This window comes from Scyliorhinus canicula, chromosome 2 (assembly GCF_902713615.1).
Source record: "Scyliorhinus canicula chromosome 2, sScyCan1.1, whole genome shotgun sequence".
NCBI classification, from domain to species: Eukaryota; Metazoa; Chordata; class Chondrichthyes; order Carcharhiniformes; family Scyliorhinidae; genus Scyliorhinus; species Scyliorhinus canicula.
The window spans coordinates 72,416,191-72,431,529 of NC_052147.1; the positions used below are offsets into that span (position 1 = coordinate 72,416,191).

The 15,339-nt window shown below is 48.3% G+C and overlaps 1 protein-coding gene across 4 annotated transcripts in view; it reads left to right on the top strand.

Moving 5' to 3' along the window:
* LOC119954872 (protein only RNase P catalytic subunit) overlaps positions 1–15,339 on the top strand; it is a 125,408-nt gene that overhangs the window by 16,617 nt on the left and 93,452 nt on the right. For all 4 annotated transcript variants that reach the window (XM_038780482.1, XM_038780488.1, XM_038780497.1 and 1 more), the window contains exon 3: positions 5,070–5,202. In XM_038780482.1, the coding sequence (XP_038636410.1) occupies positions 5,070–5,202 (133 nt within the window). The remainder of the gene's footprint in view (positions 1–5,069; positions 5,203–15,339) is intronic.

Sequence of the window (15,339 nt, forward strand, 5' to 3'; positions counted from 1 at the left end):
TCTGCAACTCCGGCAGGTCCGACACCCAAATATGGCCTCCAGCCATCTCAGCTCTAAGTCCACTTGCAAGATTGCTGATGTGGTGCTGAAGAATGACCCCTAAAACTTCTCCAACTTCGGGTAGATTAGAACATGTGTATGTGATTGGTTCGGCCCCTCCCACACTACTTCCAAATTTCCTCCAACCCTTCAAACAATTGCCCATCCTTGATTTCACCCGGTGCGCTCTAGTTGAGGATTTACTCTTCGCAGCACTTCACACCACAGTCGTGCCTCCGCCACTGCCAGCCCCAACTCCTCTTCCCACATGGCACTTAACCACCCCAGAGATGCCCTATCCTTCTCCAAAATCCTGCCACTGGCCTTAATCCCCTCCAGAGATGACCTACCCTCCTCCAAAACCCTCCCATAAATCGGTTAGATGACCCCCCACCCACCCCTCCAAAACCCATCACTGACAATACCCACTCAAGTAAGGAGGAGGAAGGTGCCATCGGCCAGGTCAGACGGACATTTTTCACAAATTCCCACACCTACATTTACCTGAAACCCTCCCCTCGCGGCACCCCCACCTTCTCCCCCCAACTCCTCCAGACTCTCAAACCGTTCTTCTAGGAACAGATCCTTTATTTCCACCAGCTCCTCCCATCCCTGAAACATCGCATCCATCCTCCCAGGCTCAAACACATGGTTCCCTCAAATCGGCATCAACTTCAACCCCGCCCCCAAGTGCTGCCGAAACTGCTTCCCATATTTTTCAGTGTGGCCTCTACCACTGGACTCTCCGAATACCTCCAAAAGGAAGTGGCACCGTTGTCAGTACCCACAACCCCGCCCCCTTAAGAAAACCTGCCTTCGTCTTCACCCACAAAGCCTCAGTCTCCCTACTCCAGCCTTGCACCATCTGTGTTCGCCGTCCAGTAATAGTATAACAAGTTTGGAATGGGCCTGTCCTCCGAATTAACTGCCTGCATCTGGCCTTCCAACAATACGGGAAGGCTATCCCAGCTCAGCAAATCAGCCTTGACCTTGCCCACCAAACTCGTAAAGTTCAGCTTACGAAGCCATGCCCAGTCCTGAGCCACCTGCACTCCCAGATACCTAAAATGGGTAGTTCCCACCCAAAATGCCCCCCCCATCCCTCTCCATTTATCTGAGCACCTACGTGTAATGGCCAAGGGCTCCATTGCCAGCGCGAACAGAAGGGGGGGAACATGGGTCACCCCTGCCTTGTTCCCCTGTGCAGAGGAAAATACCCTGGATTCATCTCATTTGTACGCACACTCGTCATCAGGTCCTTGTACAATAGTTTAATCCAAGCCACAAACTTGGGTCCAATCCCAAACCTCTCCAACACCGCAAACAAATAGCTCCATTCCATACAATCAAATACCTTCTCTACATTCTGTGCCACCACCACCTCCAATTCCTTCACTTCTGAAGCCAAAGAAAGCTCCACATTCAATGGACGCTGCACCTTAGACAACAACTGTCTGCCCTTCACGAACCCCGTCCGCTCTTTCATCATCACCTTCAGGAGGCACTCCTTCAACCTAAAGTGCCAACACCTTTGCCAGAATCTTGGTATCCACATTGAATAACGATATTGGCCTGTACAATCCTCACTCTACTGGGTCCTTATCCTTTTTCAGCAGCACTATTGCCCTTCACTATTGCGTCCTCGAACATCTCCACCAGCAGCGGCACCAACTTATCCAGAAACCTCTTGTAAAACTCAATCGGCAAGTCATTCGGTCCCCATGCCTTACCCACCTGCATCTTCCCTATCGCCACCCTCACTTCTTCCAACCCTGTACTCTCCCACCTCGGAACACTCCAACCGCCCCAGAAACTCCCTCATGTCTGACTCATCCTCTGGACGCTCCGACTTACAAAGATTCTTATAAAACTTTTCAAACACCTTATTCACCTGCTCCGGTGCTACAACCAACTCTCCTGTTCTGTCTCAGACCAGAACAATCTCTCGCGCCATTGCCTGCCCCGGAGCTCGCCCACCAACAATTGGCTAGCCTTCTCCCATATTTGTATATAGCCCCCCCCACCTCTTCACCCGCCTTAATTGCCTTTCCTGTGGACAGAAGATCAGACCTCGCCTGCAGCTCCTTCCTCCTCACCCGAAGATGCGGAGTCGGATACTCCGCAAAACTTCTATCCACCTCCAAAATTTCCTCTACCATCCATTGCCGCTCTTGCCTCTCTGTCCACCTGAGTCGGAAATGAGGTGATCTTACCCCTCGCTACTGCTTTCAAAGCTTCCCACACCACTAACGGGGACACCTCTACATTCCAATTAAACCCTACATAGTCTTCAATCACCCTTCCCATTTTGGTGTTTCAGTTTGGGTCCACCAACAACCCCATGTCCAACCTCTAAGCAGACCTCTGTACCAGCCCCTCCTCCAGGACCACATCCACCCAAATTGGAGCATGGCCTGAGATGACAATCATAATCTTTATTATTATTGTCACAAGGAGGCTTACATTAACACTGCAATCAAGTTACTGTGAAAACACAGAATATTCTACCTTCCTCACCCCTGCCAATGGCGCCTTTTCCATAATAAAAATGTTTATCTTCAAATGCACATTTGCACTGGCGAAAAGAACGAATACTCCCTCTCCTGCGGGTGCATAAACCTCCATGGCTCCAACCCCTTATCTCCCTCCTAAACGCAGCCAACAACCCCCCCGGAAACTCATTCTCTTACCCACCAGGATCATGAGTGGAATACCTGACTTGCCCAAACCTCCTGGTCCTTCACCCTCGGATGGGTCTCTTGCAACAGCACCACATTGGCTTTCAAACTCTTCAAATGCAAGAAAACTCTTGCCCACTTTACTGGTCCCCCAACCCTCACACATTCCATGTCACCAGCCAGACCGGAGGGGTGGATCGCCCCTCCTGTCAGTCATTACCCCTACTCCTGGCCCGCTCAGCAAGTGGAACCCAATCTTACCCCCAGTCACCGTTAGTCAAGTGCTCCTCCACCCCCTCCCAGAAACCCCCCAGCCAATTCCTCCTCCCCCCACTATTCATACCTCCCAGGCCCATCGAGACCTGTCCATACAGGCACCCCCCCCCCCCCCCCCCCCCCCTCAACCCAAAAGGAACAAATCCCAGTTGATAAATCCCAAACCATCCCTTACCAAACATCATTTGACAAAAAAAAATGAATTGAGAGAAATAACAGCAACAATACACAGAACAAAAAGTAAAAGAGAAAAGCATAATACCGTCATAGTTCAAACTCAATTCAGTCCCAGTCCTTCAGCTTTCATGAACACCTCCGCCTCTTCCGCCGTATCAAAATCGTAGTCTCTGGAGTTGTGTGTGACCCTCAGCTTTGCCGGTTAGACCACCCCAAACCTCACCTTGCTTTTATACAACACCGCCTTCGCTTGACCAAAGGCCGCCCGTCTTCTCGCCAACTGTATGTCACCATCTTCCCACTTCATCTCTCGTTTCAGTTTCGCCCATCTCAGCACCTTCTTCACCTGATAGTTGTGAAAGCAGACGATCACTGCCGTTGGTGGCTTATTCGCCTTTGATTTCGGCAGGAGTGGCTGGCGGACCCTATCCAACTCATAGAGGGAGGGGTCCTCCTCCTCCCCCATCAACTTAGTGAACATCTCTGCAAAGTACTCTGTAGGCCTCCAGCCCCTTGGGCAGTCCCACAAACCTTCGATTCTGCCTTTGTTCCCTGTTCTCCAGGTCCTCCACTTTGGCTTTGGCCCTTCAGCCCTTTGTTACTTTCCACCACCCTCAACAACTCCTCACCCATCGAGGTCAACTAGTCGCTGTGCTCCGACAATGCTTCCTCCACCCCCTTCAACACCTTTCCTTGCTCGATATCCTTGCCAAAGCCTCCTTCGTCGGGGCAAGGGTCTCATCCACCCATTCCTTGAGCGAAGTCATCATCTCCATTCGATGTTTATCAAAATGTTTTGGAAACAGATGCTCAAACTCCCCCACCATCACTTTGGGCAGCTTATCCACCATAATCGGCATGGCTCCGTTTGACAAATTTGTTCCCGCCATCGTTCCTCCCGCTGAACTCCCCATCAAACCTGCTGGTGGACTATCGTTTGCCCCCTTTTTTCCGGTATTCTTCTTGGATTTTGACATCATTTAGTTACCTAAGCTTTCTCCCGAATGATCGTATAAAATTCTCCCCAGAAATTGGGTACAAAGGGCCAAAAACAAATTTCTAGCAGGAGCCACCAAACGTGTGACGTCCACCTACGTGCCACCACCGGAGGTCTCCGACTAGAGCAATCCTGACCTCTCTTTATGAAGGTTTTGCAGGAGGAATCAACAAGTTCTCTCACATTTAAAATTTTAAAACCAAAGTAACAAGCATAGAGTCAGAATCATTTGAAGGTATTGTTGCCTTTAAGAAAAAGGAAGAGTTAAAATACAGGAAGAAATAAGATTTCAAAACCATTATATTATGTGTAATAAAATAGATGAAAAGAAATAAATTGAAATGAAGAAAGCACTTGCAATTATTCAACAACTTTCAGATCCGTGATGTCCAAAAGGGGTTTACATCAAGTGAATTACATTTGACATGGGTGCTGTTATGCAGTTTAAAATGCAAACTACCACAAACATCGCTTCGATAAATGACCAGATATTTTGTTGTAGTGGTGGCTATGTTGGGATCTATGTTGGCCAGGACAGAAGGAAGCCACCCCTGCTTTTCTTTGAATCTGAGAGATTTGCAAATCCACCTTTAATAAGCAGATGGGACCTTGGTTTAACTTTGTTTTGCTTTCTTTGTGTGACATTTATCAGAAACTGTTAAAGGGACAAGCAATTGGCAAGTCATTAAATCCTGTGAATATCTATAGTTGCCACACACAGCACAAATTGTCCTGAGTATTGCAATTTTCCACAAAATGTACAACAGGCAGTGAAAATGCTAGGATCTGAACAATAATCTTATTGTAAATTATGGCTTTTCCTGACTTAATTTTGTTATTGTTTTGTAACTCATTTCTTGGCATCTGCGTGTGAAACTGATTAATTTGAATGCTTGTTCCAGTGGGGAATGTCAAGTATGCAACACCGTACTAGAATCCATTCAACTGAGTGAGGAAGAATATAACTTATTACGAAAGCATGTGATGAATGATATTATTCAAGGGACAGACGTTTTTAAAAAGACAACTCCTCAGGTAAGCAGTGCAATTAACTTAAGAGGCGTTGTTTGCAAGTTATATCAAAAGATTATTATAAGCATTTATTTAGTAGTTTTTAAGCATTGGAAAAATTATGGACATGAATCGGTAAAAATTTAGGGATCACTTGTAGGCAGCACAGTGGCGCAGTGGTTAGCACTGCTGCTTCACAGTGCCGAGGTCCCAGGTTTGACCCGGCCCTGGGCCACTGTCCGTGGTGTGGAATTTGCACATATCTCCCCCCGCCCTCCCCGTGTCTGTGTGGCTCTCACCCCACAACCCAAAGATGTACAGGGTAGGTGGATTGGCCTTGGCAATTTAACCCCTTAGTTCAAGAAAAAATTGGATACTCTAAAATTATTTTTAAAAAGAATCTTGACTGCATTAAAATCCTAATTTTTTTTGTGCTTCAGAGCTGCAAAATAATTGGAGCTACCTGTTTGGCTCACAACCACCAAAAGGAGCATTTGACTTGTAAATTACTGATGGTCTATCACTGTTCTTCTTCTCCCCCACTGTTTGGAGTAGGAGCATGTTCACCAGAATTTTCACCATCTCCTACCTTGCATCATAGAACATAGAACAGTACAGCACAGAACAGGCCCTTCGGCCCTCAATGTTGTGCCGAGCCATGATCACCCTACTCAAACCCACGTATCCACCCTATACCCGTAACCCAACAACCCCCCCCCCTTAACCTTACTTTTATTAGGACACTATGGGCAATTTAGCATGGCCAATCCACCTAACCCGCACATCTTTGGACTTTGGATCACAAATGTCAAAGTTTCAGGGTAATCTTTTACAATGCCTGGTTCCACCAGCCTGATTTTCACAACATGTGAAAATTAATAATAGACTGCTGTGAACTATTCTGTAGGGTGCTTTCTTTGTACTGCTATTGTTGCTTCTGTGTTTTCTTGTAGAAATTCCAAAAGCATGTTAAAATTGCAGAATGACATGTTGCATTTCAAAGTTTTTCAGCAACAAAAGTTAACGGCAGTGATATGAAAGGGTTTGGAACATTTGTTATTGAGATAACTTTGGTTGCCGACTGTGATTTATCTAATTAAATAAGGTTTACTTCCAGTACATACTATAAGACCACCATAGATTGAATGAAATTACTATTTAAAGGAAAAATTCTAAAAGTAAATTGATTTTTCCCCTTTACATGCTCTTCACTACGAACAACAACAAATTACATTTATATCGAGCCTTTAACATAGTCATGATGCTTAAAAGGAGGATCATTGACCAAATCACATAAGATAATAGAACTAATGATGTATTTGGTTAATGATGTAGGCTTTAAGGCCTCTATCTTCAAGGAAGAGACAAGTGGCAGAGACGTTTTGGGACAAAATTTTAGAGCTTGGTGCCTAGATGGCTGAACGCACCAATAATGGAACAATTACAATTGATGATGCACAAGAGGCCAGAATTGAAAGAGTGCAAAGACGTCAGAGGGCTGAAGGACGTTGCAGAAATAGGGAGACAGGAACATGTGGGAAACTGAAAACGAGGATGAAAATGATAAAATCAATGTTTCCCCAGCCCAGCAACAATATAAATTAGCAAGCACAGGTGAAGGTACAGATAAACTGGGCTGCAGAATTCTATAAGATGGGAAGCTGGCTCGAAAAACCCTTTTTGACATCAAGGATAGTCCAATCTAGAGCTAACATTGGCATGGCTGAGGGCTTCAGTAGCAACTGGACTGGGGTAGGGTTGAAAAAAGGTGATGAAGTAGACAGTCTTGATAATGGAATGGATATTCAATTATTTGCAATAACTTACATTTTAACGAATCATCCCCCATTTCTGCCCTAGCGTGAACAAAGTTCCCCTATCGCTTGACCACGTTGCCTGCGCAGCTGTGTCCTTTGATGCACCAACACTCCTAGTTTATATTATAACTCTTCAAATTGATGATGAACTCTGTATCCTGAGAACATTAACATGTCACCAATCTCAGAAGCTGCAAGATCCATTGGATTCAAAGCAACCATCTCGCAACAAAATCTGTATTACCTCTGCCAAAACTCCTTGTCAGATAAATATTGTCTCGCTTACTCCTCTGTGAAGAAGTCAATAAATGGCTGCCATCTTCGGGCGAACCCTAATAGCGAACCTCTCGAGGCGAACTTGACTTTCTCTAGGCCAAGAAAGCTCGCCATGTCCGATGGCCATACCTCAGCCCTCAGGGGCTTTGAGTCCCTCCATGCTAACCGTATTCGACGTCGGGCTACCAGGGAAGCAAAGGCCAGAACGTCGGCCCCTCTCTCTTCCTGGACACCCGGGTCCTCCGAAACCACAAAGATTGCCACCTCTGGGCTCATTACCACTCCAGTTTTCAATACCTGGGACTGACATCGGCGAATCCCTGCCAATACCCTCTGAGTTTAGGGCATGACCAGAGCATGTGTACATGGTTAGCCATCCCTCCAGCGCATCTAGCACACTTGTCCTCCAGCCCGAAGAATCTGCTCATCCGGGCCACTGTCATGTGGGCCCGGTGCACGACCTTAAACTGGATCAGGCTGAGCCTGGCACATGTTGCTGTCGTATTTACTCTGCTCAAGGCTTCTGGCCAGATACCGTCGTCCAGCTTCTCTCTCTCACTCTCTCACTCTCACTCTCTCACTCTCTCACTCTCTCACTCTCTCACTCTCTCACTCTCTCACTCTCACTCTCACTCACTCTCTCTTTTCCCCCCCCCCTCTCCCCCCCCCCCCCAGCTCCTCCCAATTAAGCTTCAGGTCCTCGGTCTACATATCCTCAGCTCTCATTAGCTCCTTGTAGACATCTGAAACTCCAGCCTCTCCCACCTCTCCCCTAGAAACTACCCTGTCCTGCCTCCCCTTCGGCGTGAGTTGTGGGGAGGACGGCACCAGTCTGCGTACAAAATCCCTCACCTGCAAGTATCTAAAGTCGTTCCCTCTCGCCAGCCCAAACTTCTCCTCCAGCCCCCTCATGCTCGGAAAGCCCTCTTCCAGGAACAGATCCCCTATCCTCACAATCCCTGCCCTCCTCCACAGTCGATTACCTCTTCCCCCGTCCATGTTCCCCGGGGCAAATCGGTGGTTGCCGCAGATTGGGGTCCACACCGATGCTCTTACCTCCCCTACATGCCTCCTCCACTGGCCCCAGATCCGAAGAGCCGGCACCACTATCGGGCTGGTGGAGTACCGTGCAGGCGGAAGCGGCAGAGGCGCCGTGACCAGGGCTGCTAAGCTAGTGCCCCTGCACGAAGCAGCCTGCATCCGCTCCCAAACCGACCCCATACCCACCATCCATTTCCTTATCATCGCTATGTTGGCCGCCCAGTAATAGTTGCTGAAGTTCGGCAACCCCAGCCCCCCTTCTCCTCTGCTCCTTTCACGCATCACCCTTTTCACCCGTGGGGACGTCCCTGCCCATACAAATCCCAGAATAATTTTATTCAGCCTCTTAAAGAAGGACCGCAGGATAAAGATGGGGAGACACTGAAAAACAAACAAGAACCATGGGAGAATAGTCATCTTAACAGTCTGCACCCTCCCCGCCAATGACAGCTGGAGCGCATCCCACCTCCGGACCTCCTCCCTCACTCGTTCCACCAGTCGGGACAGGTTGAGCTTCTGCAACCTGCCCCAGTCCCGTGCCACCTGAATCCCCAAATATCGGAAACTCTCTCCCACCAGCCTGAACGGCAACCCCTTCAGCCTACTCTCCTGCCCCCTCGCCTGAATTACAAACAACTCGCTCTTAACCATGTTCAGTTTGTATCTGGCCAAATTCCCTCAGGGTTGCCATAATACCGTGCATCCCCACCATTGGGTCCGATACATATAACAGCAGATCATCCGCGTATAACGAGACTCTATGGTCCACCCCAACCAGCCCTTTCCAGCCCCGAGAAGCTCTTGGTGCAATTGCCAGCGGCTCTGTGGCCAGCGCAAACAGCAGTGGGGAGAGCGGGCAGCCCTGTGTTGTCCCACGGTGCAGTCTAAAGTAGTCCGATGTCGTCTTGTTCGTCCTTACACTCGCCTCCGTGGCCTGATACAATAGCCTAACACAGTCGATGAACCCCACCCCGAACCGTCCTAGTACCTCCCACAGATAGTCCCACTTGACCCGGTCAAAAGCCTTTTCAGCATCCATGGCTACCACTATCTCCACCTCCCTACTCTCCGGGGGCATTATAATCATGTTGAGCAGCTTTCTTATTTTGGCCACCAGCTGCCTCCCCTTTATAAACCCGGTTTGGTCCTCCACAATTACATCCGGTACACAGTCCCCAATTCTGGTCGCTAAATTCGTGGCCAGTAACTTGGCGTCTACGTTGATCAAGGAGATCGGCCTGTATGACCCACAGGCCTCCAGGTCCTTGTCCCGTTTCAGAATGAGCGAGATGATGGCCTGCGACATTGTCGGGGGTAAACTCCCTCTGTCTCTTGCTTCGTTAAAGACCCTGACCAGCACCAGCCCCACTATCCTGGCAAATTGTTTGTAAAACTCCACCGGATACCCGTCCGGCCCCGGGGCTTTATCCAACTGCATAACCTTCAGGCCCCCCAATACCTCTTCAATCCTGACCAGGGCCCCCAGTCCATCAACCAACTCTTGGGAAGGTCAGTACGTCCAGGAATCGCCTCATCTCTCTCCTCCTTCCTTCCCCCCCCCGGGTCCCCGGGTGGTTCCGAAGTGTACAGCTTCCTATAAAAGTCCCTAAAGACCTTGTTTAGCCCTGCTAGATCACCCACTAGATTACCTTCCCCATCCACTACCCTCCCTATTTCCCTAGTTGCTTCCCTCTTCCTCAGTTGCTGCTCAAGCATTCTACTGGCCTTCTCCCCATGCTCATAAATCGCACCTTTTACCTTTCTAAGCTGCTCTACAGCCTTGCCTCTAGTCAGCACCCCAAACTGGGACTGCAGCCTCTGTCGTTTCCTGAGTAACTGGCCTCTGGGATTCCGCGTAACTCTTGTCCGTCCGTAGAATTTCCTTAAACAGTCGGTCCGTCTCTGCCCTATCCTTCCTGTCCCTGTACGCCCGGATTGAAATCGGCTCCCCTCTCACCACTGCTTTCAGTGCCTCCCAGAGCACCGCTGCCGAGACTTCTCCAGTATCGTTCACCTGCAGGTAATTCTGTATGCATTTCCTCAGCCTCTCACACACCGCCTCGTCTGTGAGTAGTCCAACTTCCAGCCTCCATGGTGGGCGCTGAAAGCTGTCCTTACAAAACTGCAGATTTACCCAGTACAGAGCATGGTCTGATATGGCAATTGCCAAATATTCTGCCCCCACCATTCCGGCCAGCAGGTCGCTACTCACCACAAAGTAGCAGGGTAGGTGGATTGGCCATGCTAAATTGCCCCTTAATTCGAAAAAAAATAATTGGGTACTTTAAATTTATGTTTTAAAAAAGCAGTAAAACATCTCTAAACCTACACTGAAATCCTCTAGCTATGAAGACCAATATACCACTTGTCTTCTTTACTGCCTGCTGTACCTACGCATTTACTTTCAGCAACTGATCCATGAGGTCTCGCTGAGTATCCACCTCTTAATTTACACCCATTCAAATAATAATCTGCCTTCCTATTTTTGACTTCCGGTGGCGACCTTGGAGTGAGCAGTCGTGCGTTTGGCAGCTCCCGCTCATGGTGGTCTTTGTTTGGCCTTTAAGCCGGATTGTTGCAGACAGTTTGTAGACAAAAGGTGTAGAAGCAAGAATAGAAGAAAAGGAATCCCTAGTTTATGGAGCTGCGGCCCACAAGTTTTTGGAAAAGAACGAACCAGGTGGTGGTGGCGAGTGAGGAGCGGACAACGCGCGTGGAGACGGCGGATGAACAGGATCGGACCCCGTCATCTCAAGTCGTCGATGGACCAGTTGGTGAGCTTCTGAAATTAGAAGTTCACCCTGAAATGAGAAGTTCATCTAACAGCGGAAGGAGAGTGCGGAGGACCTGGCCCGGGTGGTGGACTCGATCAAGGCGGTGGTTGACCGCGTGGAGACGAGACAGGCAGCCCAGGGAAAGGCGATCCAGAGGTTGGAGGAGCCTGCGGGGGAGCAGGAGGAACAGTCCACCTCGATGGCAGCAGAGATTGGGATGCTGCGTGACCAGCAGAAGCGACTGCTCGAGAAAGTGTAGGACCTGGAAAATCGTTCTCAAAGGCAGAACATCCGGATCGTGGGTCTACCGGTATCGTGGGTCTGCCGGAGGGAATCGAACGATCAGATGTTGGTGCATATGCGGGGAAGATGTTAGTGGTCATTTTACAAAATTCTTTGGACTCTGGAATGGTTCCTACAGATTGGAGGATAGCGAATGTAACCCCGCTATTCAAAAAGGGAGGTAGAGAGAGAACAAGGAACTATAGACCAGTGAGCCTAACATCAGTAGTCGGGAAGTTGCTAGACTCCATTCTCTTTTTTTTTAACATAAATTTAGAATACCCAATTCATTTTATCCAATTAAGGGGAAATTTAGCATGGCCAATTCACCTGCACATCTTTGGGTTGTGAGGGTGAAACCCACGCAAACACGGGGAGAAATCAGCGGTGTAATCAGACAAAGTCAGCATGGATTTCTGAAAGGTGCGTTTGATCGACCGTTGGAGGTGGATCGGGTCCACAGGGCACTGATGCATAAGCCCCAGGAGGGTGAGCCGCTGAGGGTGATGGTGGTACGATTATATTGTTGCCTTCCTATTTTTGCTACCGAAGTGAATAACCTCACATTTATCCACATTATACTGCACCTGCCATGCATATGCCCATTCACTCAGTCTGTCCAAATCCTGCTGAAGCATCTCTGTATCCTCCTCACAGCTCACTCTCCCACCAAACTTTATATCATCTGCAAATTTGGAGATGATACATTTAATTTCCTCGTCCAAATCATTAATATATAATGTTAACTGTTGGGGTCCTAGCACAGATCCCTGTGGTACCCCACTAGTCTGCCTGCCAATGCGAAAAAGACCTATTTATTCCAACTTCTTGCATCCTGTCTGCTAACCAGCTTTTTAACCATCTCGAGACACTACCCGTAATCCCATTTACATGTTAATCTGTTATGTGACGCCTTGTTGAAAGTCTAAATAAACCACATCCACCGGTTCTCCCTGGTCAACTCTACTAGTTACATCTTCAAATAATTCTAGTAGATTTGTCGAGCATAATTTCCCTTTCAGAAATCCATGCTGACTTTGTCTGATTACACCGCTGTTTTCTCCCCGTGTTTGCGTGGGTTTCACAACCCAAAGGTGTGCAGGCTAGGTGAATTGGCCATGCTAAATTGCCCCTTAATTGGACAAAATGAATTGGGTATTCTAAATTTATTTTTAAAAAAGAGAGAATGAAGTCTAGCAACTTCCCTACTACTGACGTGAGGCTGACTGGTCTATAGTTCCTTGTTCTCTCTCTACCTCCCTTTTTGAATAGCAGGGTTACATTCGCTATCCTCCAATCTGTAGGAACCATTCCAGAGTCCAAAGAATTTTGTAAAATGGCCACCAATAGATCTACTATTTCTAGTGCCCTGGAGTCTTGTCTGCCTTCAGTCCCCAATTTCCCAAAAAACATTCCCCCCCCCTCCCCAAACCAATTAGCATAGCCCACATTCTGCAGTCACTGCATATTCAGTGACGGTCTATGGCCCTTTACAAATCCCATCTGGTACTCTCCAACCACCTCCGGGACACACGGTTGCAACCTCAATGCCAGCACTTTAGCTAACAGCTTAGCATCTATGTTAAGCTGTGAAATAGGACAATGCAGTCTGCAGGATCCTTGTCCTTTTTCAGGATAAAGGAGATGGATACCTGACCAAGCACCTCCGGAATGGGAACCCAGAGGGCAGCCAGGTGGTGCTATGGTTAGCATTGCTGCCTCAAGGCGCTGAGGTCCCAGGTTCGATCCTGGCTCTGGGTCACTGACTGTGTGTTGGCACATTCTCTCCCTGTGTTTGCGTGGGTTTCGCCCCCACAACCCAAAGATGTGCAGGGTAGGTGGATCCAGAAACTCTGTCATCCTTGACTCTTAATCTGGTGGCTCCAACCTGTAAAGCCTCTCAAGGTCCGAAATGTCCCATTCACTTTATCCAGTGCAGAAACCAGCCTACCCCTCCCACCAAGTCCCTGATCTGGATAATTTCCTGAGATGCTGCCTGCAACCTTAGCTGGTGAGCCAAGAGATAGCTGCCCCCCCCCACCCCCGGTGCTACTACTGGCACACCCCCACCCCCGATGCTACTACTGGCACACCCCCACCCCCGGTGCTACTACTGGCACACCCCCACCCCCGATGCTACTACTGGCACACCCCCACCCCCCGATGTTACTACTGGCACACTACCCTATCATTAGACAACTGCGTCTGCAGCTTTTTCTTTCTTGCCAAGAGTTCCAGGATTGGGTCAGTTGAGTATCTACGCTCCACATCCAAAATGTCATCACCCAAGTTGTGGCGCTCCTTCCTTGTCCATGTGTGCCTTGTGCGATATAATCTCCTCTCTAATCACTGCCTTCAACGCCTCCCATAGAATAGAGGGTGTAACCATCCCATCCCATTGAACTCCACATATTCATCTATGGCTCTCAAACCCAGTCTGGCACGCCTGTAAAAATATCACATCGGCCCCTGGATTCTTTTAGGTGCGAGAAAACTCTCGCCCTTTTACAGCCCTCCCCCCGCAAACTCCACACATGCCAGGTAACTAGTCTTGTCAGGGATCTCTCACTACCCCCTCCTTTACCCTTAAATCAAACATATCCACTGTGATGAATCATCTCATCTTCATTGCGAATTCCTAGGTCCCAGGCCCACCTACGTTGCCCACCAGCCCACTCCAAAGGAGGGGACAAAGAAAATCCCCTGGTCACTGTTAACTCTCTGTACACCGCGCACCCTCCCCCACCCCATTGACTCCTCCCTCCTTGCGAAGGTCGGCCGGCCAGCGTTGGTGGTGAAGATTGGCCAGCAGCATAACATCGGGTTGAGATTCCAGAATTACTCAGCAGATTAAATCGAATGAAAGAAGAGTCCATCCGCGTTCTATCTGATGTTGTGGCTCTGACATGCGATCGCCACAAGGTCACAGTGTAAAGGTGGTGTCCACCATGGAAACCTTGGTCCAGCAGTTTTAGTTGATGAGCGTAAGCTATATCAGTGTTTTTCAAACTTCATTTCCCGGGATGCACTTGTGCCAATCGGCTGACCTTAACAGCCCACGTTGACCGGCTTTTGTGACCAGCGGCGGCCGACCTTTGTAACACACAGCACGTTTGCTTACTTTTAATGCAAAAGGTTCACAGGAGGAGTATACAATGCACATATCAGGTGCAGACTTCAGCCAGTTCCTTTGTGCCGTCTTTATCTTTGTGTGAACGGAAAATCTAACCTCGCGCATGTAAGATATTGTGACGTTTAATAGCAATAACATGCTTTTTTTTGACTCTGCACTGGATACTATTCCAGAGTGCTGACAGCCTCATGGGCTTTTGACACTTTTATTTAATGTGCTTTCACAGGAATTACAATCCCAGACCAGACCCCCACACTGTCTGGGATACTGGACAGAAACCCAATGTTTGAATTTAATTTTGTAAGACTGTGAGGAAAGGCAACTGTGCTCCAGGTGTGATTTAATAAATTTAAGAGTACCCAATTTTTTTTTCCAATTAAGGAGCAATTTAGCGTGGCCAATCCACTTACCCTGCAATCTTTGCATTGTGGGGGTGAAACCGAAGCAAACACTGGGAGAATGTACAAACTGCACACGCACAGTGACCCAGAGCTCGGATCGAACCTGGAACTTCAGCGCCGTGAGGCAGCAATGCTAACCACTGTGCCACCGTGCTGCCCTGAAACTAACTTTACTACTAACACAGTATTAAACATCACACCAGAAAATAGCTTACAATTACCCCATAAACAATGTTAATTAATACAGTGAATACAGTAACCCTTAACCGATATGTTTATTCCCACTCAAAAGAAAAACTCCACTCTCAATCCACTGTTAAATACAGTTAGTCCTCAGGAATCCCTGCCTTACAGAGAGGTTCTTTGAGAAAGAGAGACTCTTTGACAGCGCTTTAAAGAAAAGGTCTGAATCCTGTCACAACCATACAGAAACCCGT